The sequence below is a fragment of the Pteropus vampyrus genome, unplaced genomic scaffold (assembly GCF_000151845.1).
Source record: "Pteropus vampyrus isolate Shadow unplaced genomic scaffold, Pvam_2.0 Scaffold238, whole genome shotgun sequence".
NCBI classification, from domain to species: domain Eukaryota; kingdom Metazoa; phylum Chordata; class Mammalia; order Chiroptera; family Pteropodidae; genus Pteropus; species Pteropus vampyrus.
This window is the reverse complement of record NW_011889019.1, coordinates 2437564-2459054: the sequence shown is the minus strand read 5'-3', so window position 1 is coordinate 2459054 and position 21491 is coordinate 2437564. Positions and strand designations below refer to the sequence as shown.

The 21491-nt window shown below is 49.6% G+C and overlaps 1 protein-coding gene across 2 annotated transcripts in view; it reads left to right on the top strand.

Annotated features, from left to right (window-relative positions):
- Positions 1–18406, top strand: part of LOXL4 (lysyl oxidase like 4) — a 20561-nt gene extending 2155 nt beyond the window's left edge. The window contains exons 2-15 of one of the 2 annotated variants that reach the window (XM_011374029.2): positions 2523–2837; positions 3452–3630; positions 4489–4694; positions 6093–6131; positions 6280–6499; positions 7371–7554; positions 7732–7886; positions 8663–8830; positions 9887–10049; positions 12282–12525; positions 13647–13762; positions 14443–14579; positions 15002–15113; positions 17154–18406. In XM_011374029.2, the coding sequence (XP_011372331.1) occupies positions 2555–2837; positions 3452–3630; positions 4489–4694; positions 6093–6131; positions 6280–6499; positions 7371–7554; positions 7732–7886; positions 8663–8830; positions 9887–10049; positions 12282–12525; positions 13647–13762; positions 14443–14579; positions 15002–15113; positions 17154–17224 (2277 nt within the window). In that variant the 5' untranslated portion in view covers positions 2523–2554 and the 3' untranslated portion in view covers positions 17225–18406. Of the gene's footprint in view, positions 1–2522; positions 2838–3451; positions 3631–4488; positions 4695–6092; positions 6132–6279; positions 6500–7367; positions 7555–7731; positions 7887–8662; positions 8831–9886; positions 10050–12281; positions 12526–13646; positions 13763–14442; positions 14580–15001; positions 15114–17153 lie in introns of both variants that reach the window. The other variant, XM_011374028.2, reaches the window with a different exon arrangement.
- The last annotated feature ends 3085 nt before the right edge of the window (positions 18407–21491 follow it).

The following is a 21491-nucleotide window of genomic DNA, read 5'->3' as shown; positions in this document are numbered from 1 at the left end:
GACGTCAGCTACAGCCACACTGGAAGATCTGCTTAGCCCATCCCACAGCCCATTAGAGCATGTCATAGATTTGGGGACCCCCTAGGGCCACCCCCTCCTCAAGTCACATAACAATTCGCTGGCAGAGTGAGGAGTATCCTGACTCCTGGGAATGGGGAGTGGGGTCATCTCTCAGGCCAGACCCAATGTGACCGCTGGGCCCTCACAGCTGGAGGGCCCTAAACCCAGTTCTTCCCTTCCTCTTTTGTCATCTTTGAAATGTCCCTACCCACAGTGACTGAGTTTGGGTCAGTCCCTCGTCGTCTACCTCTTTCCTTAGGGGCGATAGAGGAGGGAATGGGGACATCCCAAGCAGCAGAGAACACTCTGCTCCCGGTGACAGCCAGCTGGCAGGGGGAGTGACGTGAAGAAAACAGTGTTTAAGTCTGGAAAGGAAGTGCAGGAGGGGTCAGGGCAGGGAGAGGCTTCAGCAGCAAGAAAGGGGAGGAGGCAACACTCAGCCTCAGGAAGTGGAGAGAAGAGAACCTGGGTTCAGAAGGAAAAGAGACAAAGCTGGAGAACGTCACAGAGAAGGGTACCAGGAACTTACTGTTGAGTTAGCATGTGGCTTCCATTCCTTCTTTATCTAAAGAGGGGCTGGGACCAACCTAGTCCAATGGTTCTATAGTAGCTGTTACAGCTGCGGTTACTAATAGTTAACTGTCAACTGAGAACTTGCTCTTCTAAGGGTTTAACATGTATTCATTCATTTAACTTTCACGAGAATCCTGGCTCTATTCTGGGCACTGGGGGCTGGAGCTTCATTCCTGAGCCCATCCAGGGCACTTCTACCCAGAGCTTGCCCACTCTGCCTAGCTCTGGACTGGCCAAAGCAAGAGGCCTCGCAGCTGAAGGGGCTGGGGCTGGTTGCGGGAAGGAGTATGGAGTGGTGGTTTTCAGTCAGATACCAACCCGAAGGGAAAGGAGTGGCAGGGGACCCCTGTGAGACCTTCCCTGCTGAGATGGACCAGCTACACAGCCCCCCAAAGACATCAGTGGCCATGGAAGAGGGGGGTGTCCCCCAGAACATGCTTTCTTATGACTCAAGCACTGAACAGGGAGTGAAGGACAACATTCTCCATCCACTGCTCCAGACCGCCTCAGCTCCCCGTCAGCAGCAGAGCCCAGAGATGGAGAAACTTTGGCATTGGCAGCTGCAGACATTTGGACAGCTCTCAGCTATAACTTAATCCTCTATGTTCCTCCCTGATCCTGGTCCCAAGACCAAGGCTGCTAATGTATGAGGGAGAGGACCAGCCCCCAACCTCATTCCCTCTAAGGACCCAAAGAGCATCTGATTACAGCCTCCTGGAAACAGGAGCCCTCTCTGGTGTATGGTCACTGCCTAAGATCCTCCCAGGACCCTTTGCTTCCTTCAGGATGAAGGAGAAACTCTCTGCATGGTGCATAAGGCCCTTGATCATCTGGCTCCAGCCTGTCCTTCCACCTGTATCCCCTCCAAGCTCCCAATACTGCAATACAGGATTAAGAGAGAGCACCTTCTCTTGCACAAATATCTCTTTCCCTCTTCCCTCCTTTCTCCATTCTGTTCTCTCTACCTGGTATGCCCCTTTCCCCACCCAGGAGTACTCTTATTCATCCAACAAGGCCCAGGTTAAATGTCCCTTCTCTGAAAGCCTTCCCCGATTCCTCTTCTCTGAGCTCCATGAAAGCAGGGAGTAGTGTGTGATGTCTTCACTTCTTTGTCCCACCACCTGGCCTAATAATTGGCCTGATGCAAGTATCCCAAAAATGTTTGTTAAATCAATGTATGAATCACGCACCTAGATGGACCTAGAGCTAGGGCTTGAGGATATCATAGACTATGTGAGCTGGAGAAGAGATTAGACAATATTTGGTTCATCCTCCTCACTTTAGAAATAAGGAATTAAGCCTAGAGAGTTTCAGAGACTTGCTGAAGCCACACCACAAATGAGTGGTAGAGGTCTAGGCCTCCTTCAAATGACTGTTTCCACTCAGCCTTCCATGTGCCTTCTATGGTGAGGGAGGCTGGGATGCTGGGAACATCGAAAGGTAGGTGAGGACAGTACCCCTGGGGTAGATATTCTGAGCCCCAGGGAGCTCCCCCATGACTCACAGGGTAGGCTACCTCTTCTATCTACATATAAGACTGTATCAAGAATAGCTATTGAACACTTACCCTGTGGTAGGCTTGTACTACACATTTTACATACAGTACTTTATTTAACAGTCACGACAACACTGTAAGACAGGAATTATTACCTCCCACTTTGCCGGTGAGGAGACTGATACTCGCTAAGGTTACACTTAAACTTCCTCAAGGTCACATGGCCAATGAATGGTGAGTTTGAATAAAATTGAATAATCTCAGAACCCAGGTTCAATCAGTGCCACTGAACACACACGTGGAAGGGCCCTTCCATGCTTTTTCTCTGTCAGCAGAAGAGGCCTGAGGTCGGGGGTAGAGGTGGTGGTCACTGTCACGTTTACTTATTCTCCAGGTGCCTTGGCCTCAGCTGCCCTTGAAGTCACCATGATGTGGTTCCCACCAGCCACCCTCTCCCTGCTCCTGCTACTCCTGCTGCTGGGCCAAGCCCCTCCCAGCAGGCCACAGTCACTGGGCAGCACAAAACTACGGCTGGTAGGCCCAGGAAGCAGGCCCGAAGAGGGCCGCCTGGAAGTGTTGTACCAAGGCCAGTGGGGCACCGTGTGTGATGACAGCTTTGCACTCCAGGAGGCCACAGTAGTCTGCCGCCAGCTAGGCTTCGAGGCAGCCCTGACCTGGGCCCACAGTGCCAAGTATGGCCCAGGGGAGGGTGAGTGACTGGTACTGCCCAGCAGGATGACAAGGAAATGGTAGAGGCTTCTCTCAGGGGCTAAGCTCACCAGGGCTTCAACAGAACACATCAGACTCCTTCCTGTCCTTTAATACCCAGCTTAAATGACCTCCTCCATGAGGCATTACCTGAGTGCCCCAGCTGCAGATGACCCCTGCTCTGACCCTCCCTTTTGCACTTGTAATGAGGCCACCACCATTACCACTATCACTCAACTCTAACTTCCTTGAGCACATGGTGGGTATTTAGCAAATGTTGCTGAATGAACAAATGGATGGATGAATGCGTGAACAGGTTGGACTAATTCCTAAGCCTACCTGGCTTTTCCCAAAAACAGATTCTACAGGACCCGATGACAAGAGGAGGCAGTAGGCAGGGTTGTAGACACCAAGATCCAAGGAGAACCAACTCCTCTCCCCTCTCCACTCCCACCACCTCACACTTTCTATGCAGGGTTTAAGAGGAAAGTCGATAACTGTGGGGTCCTATCCATGAGGCAGAGCCCATGACCTGCCTTTCTGTATCCACACATGTGTGAATGTGTGTGTATGACACATGTGGGACCTGAGCATCAGCCATCCTCTCCCATACAGGACCCATCTGGCTGGACAATGTGCGCTGTGTGGGCACAGAAAGCTCCCTGGACCAGTGCGGGTCTAATGGCTGGGGTGTCAGTGACTGCAGCCACTCAGAGGATGTCGGCGTGGTGTGCCATCCCCAGCGCCAGCGTGGCTATCTTTCTGAGAGGGTCTCCAATGCCCTTGGGCCCCAGGTGAGGAGGCTTTTCAGGCCTTGGCTTGAGCCAAGTATTTGGTCAGGGGACAGAGAGCCTCCTGGGTGATGAATCTGGAGGAGAGAGGGGAAAGGGAACAGAGCATGGGCTAAGAAGCATCCCTGGGCCCTGATTCCTGTTGATGGCCTACAACAGGGACCTGAACAGAGGGCCCCAGTGTGAGGCTGGGCCTGCTAAGAATCACTGAAGTTGCTCTCTGTAAGGGAGACAGTAGAGGGGGAAGGGGCTGCCTCACCCACAAGGCCCGGCCACAATTGCTGCCTCTTCCCGGCACAAACAACCCCAAGCTAAAAACAGCCCAAGCCAAACAACAGGAGCAGGCAGGGCAGGTCCTGGCTCCCACCGTCCACTGCCAGACACCCTCAGCCTGAGGAGAGCTGGCCCTGGCCCACCAAGCACTGTAGGCTTGGATGGTCTAAGTCACCTCAGGGGTAAAGTGGGGGGTTTCATGGGCCGAAGGATCGTATTGGTGGTCTTAGCAGCTGTCCTCATCCTCAGCTCTCCCTAGGGTGGCAAGAGGAAGGCCCCTTGTGCCTAGTGGAAGCCTCCCAAACTCCAAGGGCTCCCATCCTGACCCCAGGGAAGGCAGATCTGCCTGGCTCTCTCTGGAGTTGAGGAAAGGACCCTAAACAAACCAAGGTTCTGCCTTGTGCTCACCCTGTGGCCTTGGGACGAATATTTCCCCTGTCTGGGCCTCTGTTACCAGCACATCCTATCGGGAGGCCGTGGGTGGGTCATCTCTAATCACCATGAGCCCCAATTCTACCATGTGAGGACCTGCAGTAGGCTCGGCAGGGGCAAGAATCCCAGGGCCCATGGTGACCGTGCACCTTGCAGGGCCGGCAGCTGGAGGAGGTGCGGCTCAAGCCCATCCTTGCCAGTGCCAAGCGGCAGAGCCCGGTGACTGAGGGAGCTGTGGAAGTGAGGTACGAGGGTCACTGGCGGCAGGTGTGTGACCACGGCTGGACCAGGAACAACAGCAGGGTGGTGTGCGGAATGCTGGGCTTCCCCAGCGAGGCGCCCGTCGACAACCACTACTACAGGTAGGAGGATGGCTGGGTAGAAGGTGCCGGGGAGGCAGGGTTGAGGGGCACTGGCTGTGTGCACATGTGTGAGTGTGTGTGACACGTATGGGACCTTGCAGAGGTCAGTGAGCTTGGAAGGGGTAGGAGTCTATGGCAGGACATTCAGTGGGGATTGGGATTGGGAGGAAAACAGGCCCAAATGAGGAATGTGCCTGGATTTCCTGGGTTCTGGAACCCTCAGAATAATTAAGAGGAGAGTGAATATGAACTTTGAGACCTTGGGAGATGCCTAGAAATGGTCAGAAAATAAATATTGTACTTGCCAATCAATAAAAAGAATTGATTATAATATACAATACTCCCTAAATGAAAACAATTGAATGTAAAATTGTGTTCCTGATTTAAAAAGTAGACTTTCCTGAAGATAACTTACAATGCTGCCCATAAAGATTAGACAACTCGAGTTCTGGTCTCAGCTCTGCCACTAACTAGCTGTGGGGCCTCAGCAGGGCATCTGAGCCTCAATTATCCAGTCCGCAGGGAATTATCTCAACTTTGCCACAGAGAATTTCCTCAACTCTCATCCAAGCCAGGCCTTGACTGGGTTATGTGTGAGCAAAGTATGGGGTGGGGTGGCATTTGGGAGAGGAGACATAAAATAGTCTGTCAGAAACGTGACAGAATAGTCACGAGATTGCATTAGCCTGTAAATAATGGCCAGTCACAGCTCTACCAGTTCTGTCAGTGGAGACTATGTTCTCATCAAGGGAAAAATCTCCCATAGTACATCTGCGTTGTCTACCCTCTGACCCCAATCAGTTTTAGTCACTCTGGCCTGTGTCTCTGATTTAGATAACCCTGGTACTAAAGACCAGACACATAGCTCCATCTTTGGGGATGACTGGGATGGGGGCTCCTGACTCCCCACTGCCTGGTAATTGCACACCTGGGCCTGGTCAACACCTACCACTCATTAGGAGGGAAACCCTGATTATAGCCTATGGGTGGGCAGCCCCCACCAGCAAGGCCTTCAACTGCCACCTGTTCCCAGAGGACCTCTCTCCTGCGTCCCTTCTCTTGGGATGCTCCCTAAAGTGCCCCTTCTTCTGGACTGCGGAGAGGGTGAGTTGGGAGCTGCCTGCCCCAAAGGCAGCCCAGTACAACAGAGACCTGACTTGGGGATTATTCAAGGGGGCTTCCCAGGCCCTGCTTTCATTCCCTATAAAACAGGAAGGAAATCTGTGAGGTGGCCATCCTTTCGGGGCTGCTGTGATGCTCAGCACTGAAATAAGATCTATGAACAGAGTTTACAAACTGTGAAGTCTGGCACAAACTCAAGGACAACTGTGACGAGCCAGGGTAACAGGATAGGGTTTCTGCATGTACGCCACTCCCCACCTGTTTTCTCCTACCCAGGAAAGTCTGGGATTTGAAGATGAAGGATGCCAAGTCTAGGTGAGGAGTATACCCTTGGGGAAGGATGTAAAGGGGTGTGGCATAAAGGGCCTCCCTGCCCCGCTCTCCCCTCCCCAATGCCTTGGCCTCCCTGAGTCCTGAGCTTCCCTCAACCCCTCCCCCACCCACAATGTCCCTTGTCTTCTAGGCTGAAGAGCTTGACCCAGAAGAATTCCTTCTGGATCCATCGGGTCAACTGCCTGGGGAAGGAGCCCCACATTGCCAACTGCCAGGTGCAGGTGGCGCCAGCACGGGGCAAGCGGCAGCCAGCCTGCCCAGGTGGCATGCACACTGTGGTCAGCTGTGTGGCAGGGCCCCGTTTCCGCCCTCCAAAGGCAAAGCCTGGGCGCAAGGAGTCCCGGACAGAGGTGGGTCCTCTGGGCCTGCACCCAGGCAGGAAGGCACAGGCCCCTCTTAGCAGGACCCAGCCTTTTGGGGAAGGATGGGTGGGGAGGAGCTCTAGGACAGGCAGGAGAGGAGGGACAGCAGCCCATCAAGGAGGCATAAGTGCAACTGGGAGGAGGAGAGTGAAGCACCGAATGGTAGAATCTTGGAATTTATTTTAAAAGGACTGGTTATAACCCATCTACCACAAATGGAAAGCTGACATCACCTGCCATGAATAGAAGGTGACCATAAAAACAGTAATTACACTGTAGCTACATCCCGTGTTGAACCTGAGCCTGGCCCTTTGTTATAAAAAGCAATGAGCAAGCGCTGGTGAGGTGTTACAGACAGGGCAGCACCTGATGAGATGGTCTCCTCCATGAAATAGGAAGGAGTGGGGGCAGAGTTAAAATGGATATCGCTTCCCCACTATGTAAGTGAGTTTAATTAACGCCATGTCCCTACATGTCTTTAAAATCATTTCACAGATCCCTTTGGGAAGTGTTGATCTAGTTCAACTCCACAAGACAAAGAAGCAGAGGCTGGGCAAGAGGAACTGTCTAGGGACTAGGTGGCAGGGTTTTGAAGCCCAGGGACCCCACTCCTAAGGCTCTTTTGTTAGAACTGGAATTTGTTCTTATTATCATTATTGAGGTGGCTCTTCGTCACTGAAGAAAAGGAGGTTGAGAAAAAGAGCTTATTTGAGGTAATAGCTTCAGGCAGTCAGAGGAGGGACTGGAACTCCTATAGGTGGCTCTGGCCAGCCTGAAGGGGCCCCGCCAGGGCTCCCACGGTGGGTCAACCCCTGACCCTACTCCTCGGCCCTCCCTGAAGCTGGTTTTCTCCCAGCAGGAGCCAAGGGTGCGCCTCCGCTCTGGGGCCCAGGCGGGTGAGGGCCGGGTGGAAGTACTCATGAATCGCCAGTGGGGTACGGTTTGTGACCACGGGTGGAACCTCATCTCTGCCAGCATTGTGTGTCGTCAGCTTGGCTTTGGCTCTGCTCGGGAGGCCCTGTTTGGGGCCCAGCTGGGCCAAGGTGAGTGAGGAGGCCTGGAGCGGGGTGGGTGGGCCTGAATGTGCCACTGGTCTATCCCTTGGTGGCCCAGGTAGTTCCAGGGTCCAGGACAGCTCTCCCCCTCTGTGGTGGGGGAGCCACAGCTGGGTGGCTACGGACATGGAGCCTCACATGGCATTTCCCTCCCTCCCTCTGTAGGGCTGGGGCCCATACACCTGAGTGAGGTGCGCTGCAAGGGATATGAGCGGACCCTCAGTGAATGCCCCTCCCTGGAAGGGTCCCAGAATGGTTGTCAACATGAGAATGATGCTGCCGTCAGGTGCCATGTCCCAAATACGGGCTTCCAGAATCAGGTGAGCTCAGTCTAGGCATCGCCTCAGGCTTGAGGACTGGGGAAGCCCGGAGATAGCCCCAGGACACCGCACGGAGCCAGTGGGGAGGAGTTCACAAGAGGCAGCTAGTGCTTCTGCATTGGGCCTCAGTCGGCCTTCCCTTGTGGCAGCCTGGAAAGCCCTCTCCTCTCTGAGTCTCCCCTAGCCTGGCCCACATCCCCTCAGCGCAGCGAGACCCTTCAGATGGATGTGCTCTCCCATCACGCCCTCTCAGAATCCCTGTAAAGCTGAGAAAGAAGGTGCCTAGGGCAGAGGGCCAATGGGCTGTCAGCTGGGAGTGGCACTGGGGAGGCTGCTGGGATGGCGAGAACCCAAGTGTCAGGCTAATGTGTACTGCGGGCAAGTCTCTCACGTCTCTGATCTTGGTTCTCTCTTCTGTAAAATGGGGTTAAGTGTCTCACGTGGTCACTGTGAATGGGACGATAGAGATGAAGTCCTTTGCAATTGGTAAATTGTCATTAATGGTAGGATTTCAAGTAGGAGAGGGGCAGGTACTGGAGTAGGAGCCATAGGACCAGGCACTTGGAGTCAGATTTCTCGAGTGGGCAGGGACATTAAGGACTATCTAGTAATGATTTTTGCTTCAATACCTGGAAGAAATGTCCTCATGTTACAGAGGAGACAAACCCAGAGAAGGGGTGTGTGGTGTCCAGGACCGCACAGTGAGCTGGCCGGGAGGTCCTGAGCTCTCCTCTCCTAAGGCCGCCCTGTTCCTCACACACCTCTGACCATTGCAGGTGCGCTTGGCTGGCGGGCGCAGCCCCGAGGAGGGTGTGGTGGAGGTGCAGGTGGAGCTGAACGGGGTCCGACGCTGGGGGGCTGTGTGCAGTGACCACTGGGGACTCACTGAAGCCATGGTGGCCTGCCGACAGCTCGGCCTGGGTTTTGCCAGCCACGCCATTAAGGTAGGTTCATTTTGCTCCCAAACTTCCTGTGCTAAAGCTGCTAACCCTTCATTCATTCATTCATTCATTCATTCATTCAACAATTACTCTAGGCCAATATAATGCTGGGTGCTGGGGGTACTGGGATGAAGAAGACACAGTTCCTGCCTCACGTAGCAGTCAGCTAAGGGAGGGAAGCAGTCGTTAATAAAACGTTCACACAACAGGCACATGGTTGTGTCCACAGGAAAGATGAACAGAAGTTAGGCAGATGAGGAGGGGAGGGATAAACAGCCCATGCAAAGACCTGTGGCCAGAGGAAGCTCGACTCAGTAGAGGCAGTCAGGGACTAGGCCTGGAGTGTTATGAAGTGTGAGGGTGGAGAAGGAGGCAGGACCAAGACCATTTGAGGCCTGCAGTGCAGATTTTGAAAAGATTTCTGCCTCACTATTTGGCAAACAGGGTGTAGACTAACATGAATACAGGAAAATACACTCAAGAAACAACCCTGTCGTAGTAGCCCAGATGAGAAATGATGCTGGCTGGGACCAAGCTAGTGGCGGTCCTGGGAAAAATAAGTGGATAGAGTCAAAAGATACCAAGAAAACAAAGTCAAGAGGATTTGGGAATGGCTGCAGTAGACAAACCTCTTCACTAACTACACCCTCACTGGCCTGCCCGACAATGCCAGGCACACCTGACCTGGAGAACTGGGCCCAACCCTGAGCACAACCTACCATCAGGGGCTGGGAGATGGGACAGGCTGCCTGGGTGGGCAGGAAGGGAACAGGACTATCCTCTTCAAATAGCTGAGGGCTGTCATGTTGGAGAGGGATAGGAACAGGGCCAGTGGTGGAAGCCAAGGCAGTGGATTTTTGCCTCAATACACACAAAAAATGTCTACTATTGGAGGGGTCCAAAGTGTCACGGACTGTTCCATCACTAAATATTTTCAGGCTGAAGCTGGGCACCGCATGGTGGGGGCAGTTGGATGGGGTCTGAGCCTCGGATGGGAGTCAGTGATGATTCCAAAGGCATCTCTCTGCCCTGACTGGGTGGTGCTGGCTGTTTTCTCAGGATACCTGGTACTGGCAGGGGACGCCAGGGGCTGGAGAAGTGGTGATGAGCGGCGTGCGCTGCTCAGGCACTGAGCTAGCTCTGCAGCAGTGTCAAAGGCATGGGCCGGTGCACTGCTCCCATGGCACGGGGCGCTTTTCAGCTGGAGTCTCTTGCACAGACAGTGAGTAACAAGGAGGGCCCACAGGGCCGTGGGATATGCAGGCCTGGGCTCCCCCATAAGCAAGCCTATACCTCCCTCCCACGGGAAGGGCCCCAAGTGTTGGTCCCAGCTCAAGGCCAGCAGGGTAGGGGAGTGGAAGGAGGGCTGGACTTGGAGCACTAATTCTGCCATTTACCAGCTGTGTGTGGCCAAGTGACAGCTGCATGAGGATACAAACTCTGCTCTGCCCATTTCATGGAGTTATTGTGAGAATTAAAACAGAATATGTGAACTATAAGGATATACAATGTTTTTCAATTTTCATGTTATGACCTATAGTTAAACAGAATAGAAAATAATAGAATGTGTTCCATTTAGTAAAGGTATTTTTTTTCTTGGAATTATGTATGTGTGTATTAAGTCACAACATAAAATATATTTCTTACTGTAGTTTGTAGTAAGAAAAAAGTCTGAAAACTGCGATATAAGAAGGTATATAAATGTGAGGACACACGAGCCTAAAGCTCCCTGTGTGCTCTCCTTCTGAGCTGTGGAATATGCACAAAGAGCTTTAGGCCAACGCCACTTTCAGGCATCGGTCTACCCCACACACTCAGATTCCTGGGGCAGCAGCACCTCTCTCTGAAACCTGCCAACCAGGTCCATGCCAGGGTAACTACGTATATCCAGTCCAAAGATGCAGGCTGGCGCCAACCCAAGTGGCCCCTCGACCTTCTTCCCAACCAAGCTCCAATGCCAAGACGTCCTTAACCTTTGTCAGTAAGCTTTAGGGCTTTCTCTGTCCAGTGCACTTTGGAAGAACACTGGACTTTACAGCTCACCTTTCCCCGCAGGGTGATGGGGCACGGGAGTGGGCCTTCCCCTGGAGTGGCCGATCTGTTCCTGAACGCATTTGATGCTTCACAATGGCTTAGCACAGCTGACCTGCTGCCTCTGTTGCCATTCCTATTTGTCTTCTATGATTTTTCTCATTTCTTTCTTTTCTTTACTCTCTCTTAGTCTCCTCTCTGAAAGTTCTCCTTCTTTCCCTCAGGAACTCTAGGGTTTGTCAGTGGGTACACCCTGGTTCTTCCCAAAATATACCACAAGAATGTCAAGTGCATTTTTGTGATGGTACAGGCACCATATAGCAAACCAGCCATAACCCCACTCCCACCCTCAATCCCCATCCACTGAAGTAAACCACTGTTCCCACCTCACCATAGTCAGCGCTGCGGCTCACCCATATGATGCCTCTGACAAAAATCTGAACTGTAACCGTTTCTGCATAGATAAGTATTGAGAATAGGCAACTTTTCTCTCTTGATGTTACATGGCAACAGCCGTGGATCTCCACATTTCTGTACTGACATACATGAGGGAGAGCAATGGTAGAGGGGGCGTGTGGCCTCTGGGGAGGGTAAGAGCCCATGACAGGAAGGGAACGGGAGAAGCCCTGAGCAGTTTATCAAAGACACATGCTCTAGCATGTTGGATTTTTATGCATAGAGAAGCACTAGAAATGGCCATGATGCCTCAGAGGGGAATGCACAGGATGCCCTGGTAGGAATACCCACTATAGCAATCAGATTAGAAAGGGAACCTTGGAGAAAGCACAGTCCTGGAAACTGCAGCAGAATGGACTAGAATGGCTGAGCTAAGGAGCTGGCTTGGAGATTAACTCTCCTAACCACCCCTTCCAACTCATCCCCCTCCCCACCCTTTTCACTGAAAGAACTGAGGCCCAGAGGAAGAGACTAAGCTAAGGTCACCAAGTTAGATACCAGTAGCGCTTACTGAAGTTGTAAGAGCTAAGCTACACAAAGGCACTTACAGGCTGAGAAGCATTTTACAAAAGAAATATAAGCTTACATCAATTGCATGCTTACCATGAGCCAATGATCTAAACACGTTACAGGTATTATCACATTAATAATATCATTATTGTTATCCCCATCTTACATTTGAGGAAAACGAGAGACAAAAAGGTTAAGCAAGTCACAGAGCTAGTTAATGGTGTAGTCAGAAATGAAGCCAAGACATGAACCCAGGCAGCCCAGCACCAAAGCCAGCACGCTTAACTGTGACACCAGCCACTTCCCAGGTTAAGGCAATGACAGATCATTCCTTTGTTACTAGATCTCACATCTCCTGACTCCCAAACTACCCTACTCTTCTGGGGTCCCCCATGACAGAAAGCAAACACAGTTGCCTTCCTACCTCTGTATCCCCACCGTGCTCTCTGTGGCCCAGGTGCTCCAGACCTCGTGATGAATGCCCAACTAGTGCAGGAGACGGCCTACTTGGAGGACCGCCCGCTCAGCCAGCTCTACTGTGCCCACGAAGAGAACTGCCTCTCTCAGTCTGCTGACCACATGGACTGGCCCTACGGACATCGGCGCCTGTTGCGCTTCTCCTCACAGATCTACAACCTGGGCCGGGCTGACTTCCGTCCCAAGACAGGACGCCACAGCTGGATTTGGCACCAGTGCCACAGGTTAGTACCTGCCCATGCCATGGCTCTAGGGACAAAAAGCGGGTTCCAGGGGGCAAACCAGTCTGGTTTTTCCCTGGCCTTAGGCTCTTTCCTGGGAGGGGTGTGCACTCTAGATAAGAGTCTTCCTTCCTAGACGCCTTACTAGCCTTGCTTCCAGGAGGCAATAGAGAATCCCAGTAACATCAGCCTGCCCTCTCCATGCTCTATCACCGGCCCTGGATGTAGCCATGTCGATGGTGTTCATGGGGTCCATTTTCCCCAGGAATGTCCAACAGCAATTACTGCTGCTAGAGCTGGTCTCTGTTAGAATATCAGACAATTTTTCAATGTTAGAGCTTAGGTCTTTTCTTTAAAAGCCAGGTAAAGTGGGCACTCCTAGAAACCTGGAGACCCAAAATAGACATCTCATCCAGGATGCTGGCTCTGCAGGAAAAGCTTGCTGGTTTCTGCAGCAGCAAAGCAAGGTCCCCAAAGAAGAGCATGAATACTGGTACTCAGAAGAGATAATGAGCATTCTTTCCTATCAGGAGTCTCCAGCCCAGACAGGAGAGACAATGCCTGTGACAAAGGCAGTATGGAAAGTGTTTTTCTCCTCAGGACACAGCCAAGGGTGGGGAAAGCTGAGAGGACTGGGCAAGGACTCTGGGACTTGGACTTGCTGAGATAATAAGCACCTTGCCCTCTAGCACGAACAGAGTTGTCATTAGAACTGGATTGAAAACAATGGTAGCAATTTGGTCCCAGGCGGAGAGGGAGCAGAGTAAGCATCCTCTTCAAAAGCCAACTCCTAGGCTGGTTCCTATAAGCACCCCTTCCTTCTACCTCTAGATCAGGCCTTGAAGCCAGGTGCCAGCCTTCTGTAGAGCTTTCATCTCTCCTCACCTGAGTTGACACCTTAGGTAATAGGGACAGCTGTGCCTTGCTGTCAGGCAGGAGAGCCAGGAAAGTAGGCCATGGGTCACACTAATCTAGGGTTTAGAAAGGAGAAGGGCACTGCCCTGCTATTATAACGTTGTTCTCTGGGTAATGATGGGGCCCAGGGCCTCAGTCTTCCCTGCCAACTCCTCCAGAGAGGACCCTCTCCTGTTGCTGCCACACTGACAGCTCTGACCCTTCTGCAGGCACTACCACAGCATTGAGGTCTTCACCCACTATGACCTACTCACTCTCAATGGCTCCAAGGTGGCTGAGGGACACAAGGCCAGCTTCTGTCTAGAGGACACAAACTGCCCCACAGGTATGTGGTTTCCTGTCAGCATACCTTCTTTGTGTTATATTCTGTACCCACTTTGGGGTAAGATTCCCCTCTGCTCTCTTCAGTAGCCCCAGGTACCTAGAGACTCTGGCTTGGCAACTGTCAACTCTCAAGGTAATTCAAAAAGATCAATTTCTTACCTTCTGAAATTTTAGGTGGAAGATCTCTACTTCCTCTGCATTCCCAACCATTTTGCAACCAGTTTTAAGATGCTTAACACTTCCTATTTTGGGATAATAGTTGCAGATCTATCTCATCTCTGCTAAGTTCTTTGAGGGATCATCTGATTCCTATTTACATGCCCATAGTTCCTACCCCTTAGGAATGGTAAACGCTGGCTATTCCGAGTGTCCGATGGATGGACAAATGTATTAGCACAGTAGCTGGAATCTTCCAAGTACATTTCCTAAGCCAACAAAGATTTCCACTAGAGCACCCACAGGAATAGTCTCTCATCAGAGGAGGGTTTGTCACAGTGTTGGATTCATGGTTAGTAGGAATTCTGACTCTGATATTCAGACAAGTTATTTAAATGAACATTGGGTCTCTAATCTGATTGGTAAGGCTGATGTGAGGTAAAAAGATAAAGTACGTGGAAGACCTAGCAGGGTGCTTGGTCCTGAGTACCTATCCATCACCTCAAGTAATACCCTTTCTTACAGGACTGCAGCGGCGCTATGCATGTGCCAACTTTGGGGAACAGGGAGTGACCGTTGGCTGCTGGGACACCTACCGACATGACATTGATTGCCAGTGGGTGGATATCACAGATGTGGGCCCTGGGGATTATATCTTTCAGGTAAGGGGGCTGGTGGGGATTCCCCGCAGGGACTCCATTTCCTCCAGATGTTCCAAAAGCTTACTGGGGTCAAATGAAGGAAGAGTATCATAAACAGGGTCTCCAACCAGGTCAGGCACTTGAAGGAGCTAGGTATGCTAAAGGGGAAAAAACACTGAGTCAGGATCCGAAGGACCTGAGTTTCAGTCCTGATTCAATGGACAATGAGCAAGTCATAGTTTTTCAGTTGTGACTTCTTAGTCCCCATCTATAAAACAGGGACATTAATGCCTACCTCCTGGGGTAACTAAAGATTAGTGAAACAAAGAATATAGAAACATGCTTTGTAGGACTACATGAGAAAAAAAGGATTATTACAGTCACTATCAACTCACTCAGAAGCCAAATCACCTGTTTTCAGTTGTCCTTTCCTCTCACTCTAGGTGGTTGTAAATCCCAAATACGAAGTGGCAGAGTCAGATTTCTCCAACAACATGATGCAGTGCCGCTGCAAGTATGACGGGCACCGGGTCTGGCTGCACAACTGCCACACAGGTAACTGCAAGCCACTGTGGGACCCACAGCTCGGGGGTGCTGGAAGGTTCTAAATGTACCCACGTGTGTGACCTCAAGGTGTGTTTAAAAGGCTAGGCATGGAACAGTTGAATTTCTTTTGACATCTTCACAGGTAGATTTCTAGAACTGATCAGACCATCAAGCTTCATCCAATCGCTATTTCTACATCCCCTTGTCCTTCAGACTGTTTGGATTACAAACTGTTTCCCATCTGTCCTACTCTGTTACTTCAAGCCATGTCAGAATTTCCCCTTACCCGTTCCCGTTTTTTCTCCTCCCTTTCATATGGTCACAGAACCTCTGCAACAAGTTACACAGCGAGTGGCAGAGCTGGTATGCGGCCTGGGTCTGAGTTAGGGTCCTGTGAAGGGCCTCCATCCTTGACTCACAGGGAAAAAGTAGAAGCCCCCCCAGATCTGTGCTGGTATCTTCAGCTGTGATCACTGCTTGCAAGGAGACCATGGAAAACAGGGCTCAGGGCACTTGCAGGACTGGCAGTATCAGGTGATCCAGTGCGGGCATAGTAAGGAGGTGGTTGCTTTAGCTCCTATAAGGAAAAGTAGCAATTCCTCAATCTTCAAGTTTAAAAATGCTTGTATTTGCTATGGGCTGTGTATTCATATCCACACTTGCATATGTGGGGTAGGGCAGCCTTGTCCATTCAGGCAACAAACATTTATTAAGACCTACTTCTGTGCTGAACACTGGGCCAGGCACTACGATGTAAATAGGAGTAAGATGCTGAGTTCAGTATCAAGTAGTGTAAACAGATATGCAAATGGATAACCCCAATACTACCGAGTATCCCAAACAGGTATGAACTAAATATTGAGAAAGCAGGAAGTTATATGAGCTGGTTTTCAAAGGAGAGGGGCAGAAGTTAGAAAGAGAGAAGGAGAAAGAGCATAGGATTTGGCTTCAGAAGGCATCACTAGGTTCCAGATCCAACTTCGACCTCTTTCTAGCTGTAAGATAGTGAAGAAATCCCAACCTCAGAAGTTTCCTCTATTGTACTTCAAACTCACTAAGGTTCTTTGCAGGGAGCATTATGCTGGTTCTTGCTAAAGGAACCTGTAGGCTTCTGGGAACCACTGACAAATTTCAAAGGGGGCAAAAAGATCAGATTGTTTCAAAAGATAACTCTAGCAACAGATGGAAAGACAACGAGAAGAGGGAGAAGAGGAAGAAGAGACGGTCTAAGGTTTGAATATGTGTGAATGGATAGATTGTATGGCCAATAAATAAGAATATGAGAGGAACCAGGAATTGCAATCTGACACTGTGCATATGGAGACAGCAGATCCTCCATAATGCTAGCAGCAGATTGTGAGGGAGGGATCCAGGGCAGTGAGGAGGAAAGAAAAACAATGAAATTCTGACTCATCAGGGTCCTTGCAGAAAAGAGCACACTTGGATAACAGTCTGAAGTTATTTAATGAATGGTCTATTTATAGAAGTGTAAGACTAAGGAAACAGGGGTGTTGAGACATCCAGGGATAAGCAAGGGTGGAAAACTATTTTCACCTTTAGGCTTGAAGGGGCAGAGAGTGTCCTGGAGCCGATGAAAGCTAAAGCTGTGGAGGAAGGAAAGCCTGGCCTGGAGTCATAATCAACCACTACTGCCAGAACAGGGGAAGAAATATCTCAACTTCTTTCCCCTTCTACCCTCTGATCTCCTGCTGTTGCTTCCCACTGACCTAAATCAACCAGAAACCAGAGGATGAGAGCCAGGGTGAGGCAATCTCTAGGGGTCATTTCTCCAGGGCACAGAGAGAACAAAGGAGAGGCGGCAAAGGAGAGTAACAGCACAACCCTTTCCACTCAATAGCCTGTTCTTCCCGATGTCCCTCAAACTACACACCTGTCAAGAGTCTGTTTCTATAGAATGAATTGGAGTCTGGCCCATGACTGACATGGTATAAAGGAATAGCTCGACAGAATGTCTGTTTGTGACGTTGTCAAGGAAAGGATGAGCCTGCGATAGGGTTGGCTACTTACCTGTTTTCCTTTGGCCCACAGGGGATTCATATCGAGCCAATGCAGAGCTCTCCCTGGAGCAGGAGCAGCGTCTCAGGAACAACCTCATCTGAAGCCATCACGGCACACTCCCAGCTGCTGCCCACACCAGATACCTCAGCTTATTGGAGCCATGCCCTTCACAGAACCCTAACTCAGAGAGAAGAGGGCCAGTGCCAAGGGGCACCACGAACTGCTCAGGAAGCCTTTTGAGGGCAAGATCACCAAACCAGGATGGTACTGCTCCCTTTGGATGGCTCTGGGCCTGTCCCCTAAGGACCTTTGGTCTATGGACTATGACCGCCAGACTTTGTTCAGCTGAGTTCCCCTTCCATAAGGAGACCCAATCTTTCCTGGATTTTGCCCCAGAGTTCCTGGTTCAGGAGCAATCAGTTCCTTAGGGATGGACTATGGCCCAGTCCCCCATCTAAATGGTGCTTTGCAAATGTCTTGGAGTAGAAGACAGAGGACCAAAATACACAAGAGGTGGGAGTAGCCCTCTGCAAGGAGATCAAAGCAACACAAATAGCAGAGAAGTTTGTGAATTCATTCCCCTGCTTGATCTCTCATTTAGAACTCACCTGTCATATTCTCTAAGAGTCTGTTCTTTAGTGCCATTACCTTTATCCTACTGCACATATGGGTGTTTCTAATATCCCTGGAAGCTTAGGCTTCAGGCATCTCCTTATCTTCTGATGGGCCAACAGTTACTGACTGCTTGAGAAGGGGCAAGATTTGCAGAAGTGGCCAGACAGGGCAGCAAGAGAAGGTCAAGCAAAAAGACTGCTGAGATAATATGGATAATATGGACCCTAGTCCCAGTCAGGGCCTCTGCCAAGGAAAACCTATGTGCCATATCCAATCTCCCTCAAGATCACTGTGTATCTCAGGACTGGCTTAAATTTCAGATCTCAACCAAGTTTCTGAAGTGAACTTTGCATTGAATAAATTTTTGCAATGGAAAGAACATTGGGTCAAATAAGCCACTCATCTCTGTAGGAAGAACAGGTCTGGTAGACTGGGCGGCCAGGCGACTATAGGGGAACATTTAATTAAGGACAAAACCTAGGAAAAGTCACCATCCCTACTTGACGTGGCTGTGATATGGTCTTGCTCAAGTAGTATAAAACCCCATGGTCTTCCTGGACATAATTCTTAATCTCTTCTCTACTTAGACAAACTTAAGAGATGATCCTTACAGATCTGACACTCTAATGCCAATAAAGGTTGCTCACTATGGACTGCTTTAAAGACAAGATCGGCTGTGATTCACTGCAGTTCCTAGTACACTAATTTTACCTCTTTTCGCTCCCACTGAGCTGGTGACTAGGATGCACACTACTCACAACAGCCTCACTACATTTCTCTGATATTAGCCTACCATCTGCTTCCCAATTCCCACCACAGGCTCAATTCTGAAACATGAGTTGGAAAGGTTAAGGGATTAAAGATAGGAGACAAGGAGGTAAAGTTCAATGATTGTAAACTTTTATAACCAAGGCTGCAAAGCCAAAATGAATGTTAGCAAATGGGCCAGGTTTACAATAGTGTTTCCCTCCTCACATCACGAGAGCTATCCCCTCCTTAGACAGTAAAAAAGGACATGCTCTGGGGTATGCTCTATGAATATGAAAAAGTACTTTCTTCCTTCTCCTTTACCTTCTCTCTTTTCGACTCCCTCATTTCCTTCATTAGGCAGAGGGAGCATTATATTTTGGCACGGCAGTTTAGGTAAACAAGGGAAGGACTGATTTCCTGTTGGAGCCAGCAAACATCTCCCAAACAGTAACAACATTATACTCGCACATGCAGCTAATGGTCTGTGAAGGAATGTGAAGCTAGCAAGGAAGCATGTGGTGACTGATGACTAGATTCAGGCAGGGAGGTTACCCACAGCTTCTTGCTGGATCCAGTGTCCAAGAGGGCCAGAAAAAGCAGGCCTGGCAGCCAGCCACCAGCTCTGGTCTCAGTCTTGCTGCCCACATCACACGTTTGATAGGTGCAGCTAGTTCTAGTTCTTGGAAAAAGCTATACAAAGGTTGTGCTGTTACACCTCTGAGTTGAAAGGGAAGGGCATGAGAAGATTGGTGGCTGGCATGACTTGTAACTAGATGAGGAATGTTAACAGAATACCAACCACCGAATTCCAGACAGAACCAAAAATGTCAGAAGATTTTCACCTCAGCATACTTTAGTCTCAGAGAAACTAAAGTGCTAAGAACCTCAGCTTACTCTTCAGAAGCCCAATTTATTTCTATTCCACAAAGGCTTTCACTCTACGGGGAATGTATCAGAACCCAAGGGGAATGCAGTACCTTTCTATTATAAATTCCAGGTGATCCTGGATTCAGACGTTCAACATATATGAAGCAACATACATGCAAAGTAGAGTGCACTAGCTGTCTTCTCAAATATCTAACAAAGGAGCCAGTGGCAGTTACAGGGTGCTCGCCAATTAGCTCAGCTTATGAAGGCATGGTTTAGATATGGTCAAAGATTTGATACCCATCTGTACAAATTCAATGTAGTATGTGCTGGGCCATGCAGGCCCTCTTACGTCCAGCCAGGATACATCGATCCCAACTACTAGAAAAATAAAACTTAAAAGCACCTTCTCTACTAATGGGAGAAGCAGCAGCACTCTACAGTGTTCAGTACTGGCTTTAAAAAAAAATCCTCTGGGTCTGGTTATAAGAAAAAATCTGAAAGTTAGAGGTGGCCAATTGTTAGCTGAAAATAAAATGTAAGTTGCTAGCTAGAAAAGTAACTTTTAGGAATTATAAGGACCTCAAGAAAACTGGTAATAAACAAGAGACTGTATGTTAATATTAACAATGCTCTTAAAAGCTAAAATGCTGCCAAAAAGGGAAGTACCCTCAGAGGCAATCATCTTTTTACTGCCCAAGGTCACTCTCGGCCTTGAAGAATCAAAACAGAGCAACGGTCTATCATTTGGTTTTAAGCCTGGCTACAATTCTCTGCATTTCTTTTCAAATGCAGCCATATTGTTCAAATAGACCTGCCTGTCTCAGAGAAGTCTGTTCTGTGAAGACAGAAAGCACAAGCTCTACAGCTACAAGCCAACGACAGGGGCACTGGTCTAAGTACTAGAACTAGGGTCAAGACTTACTTAAACCCCCAAACTTGGAATGACAGTATTGAACATAAACAAGGGACACTAACAGAACTGACCAAGACTGAGAAAAACAATGCTGAAGAACCGTGACAGGGCTCTTAAGACCAGCATAGAGGCAGGGATAGTTGTGTCAGGACTAAGACTCAAGGCCAGTGACATTTGAGGAACATCTCAAAAGAGCCCCACTCCACCACGTTCTAGGCAATGCTAAAAATCCATCATTGTCACAGGCACTAAATCATTAAAAAAATGAGGCTACTGCCCTAGTTGAAAGCACAATGAAACAGTACTTCTTTCTACCTCAGCATCTTAAGGTCTAGCACTACCATTTCTTCAGTACAGAACTACTTTCCAAAAACACTGAGAATGCAGATATGAAATGGATAAAGCCTGAGGTGACGGCTCTGACTTGTCCATGTCCTTTAGGAGGAAATCTCTCACTGCCCAGAGGTGTTTGTTTTATTCTTCATTGTAATGGATGGTCTGGTGCTGCTTGCCAAGTGCCTCTGGCACAGACTGAGAAGATCATACCAAGAACATGCTGTGTGCCAGATGCTTTCTGCAGGATGTCAGATTTGACAGAAATGGGAAAAGACTAGCAGTTGGGGTGCAGGTGTCCAAAGAGGGCAGGGAGGGAAGAGGAGCTGCCACATACCAAATTCAGGAGAGCCACCTTTATGTAGTCTGGGACAGAGAGATGATTAGCTCTTTATTTCGTGGGGTTCAGCAAAATCAACACATCCACTGAACCCATGCACAGCATTTCAGGGATGAAGATAAGAGGAGAGCTGCTCTCCAATTCCTTTGTGGGAATGACAAAACTGACAAATACCAGAGTGATCTATGTCATAAAATGGGCTTTAATGTCTCCCTCTTACAACATGATAGTACTGCTTAAACTGGAACTGGCATACAGTTCCCAAGACTGGCTTCCTATGAGGAATGGAGCTGACATGCCCCTGGCTGCTGTGCAGCTGGAGCAGCCCCAAGCACTTAACTCAGTACAAATTCTGGAGTCCAAATACCCACATCTGCTGCAGTTCACCAATTTTGGAGTTCTGGAACTGGCAGTGTAGATTCTGTGAATACTAAGTACACCAGACGCTGTTCTGTCTCTTCGTACTAGCTGCTCCGTTCCTTCCCTCAATATTGCTGTTCTTAGCATTGTGAGGTACTAAGGAACACTCTGGTTTTGCAGGGCCTAA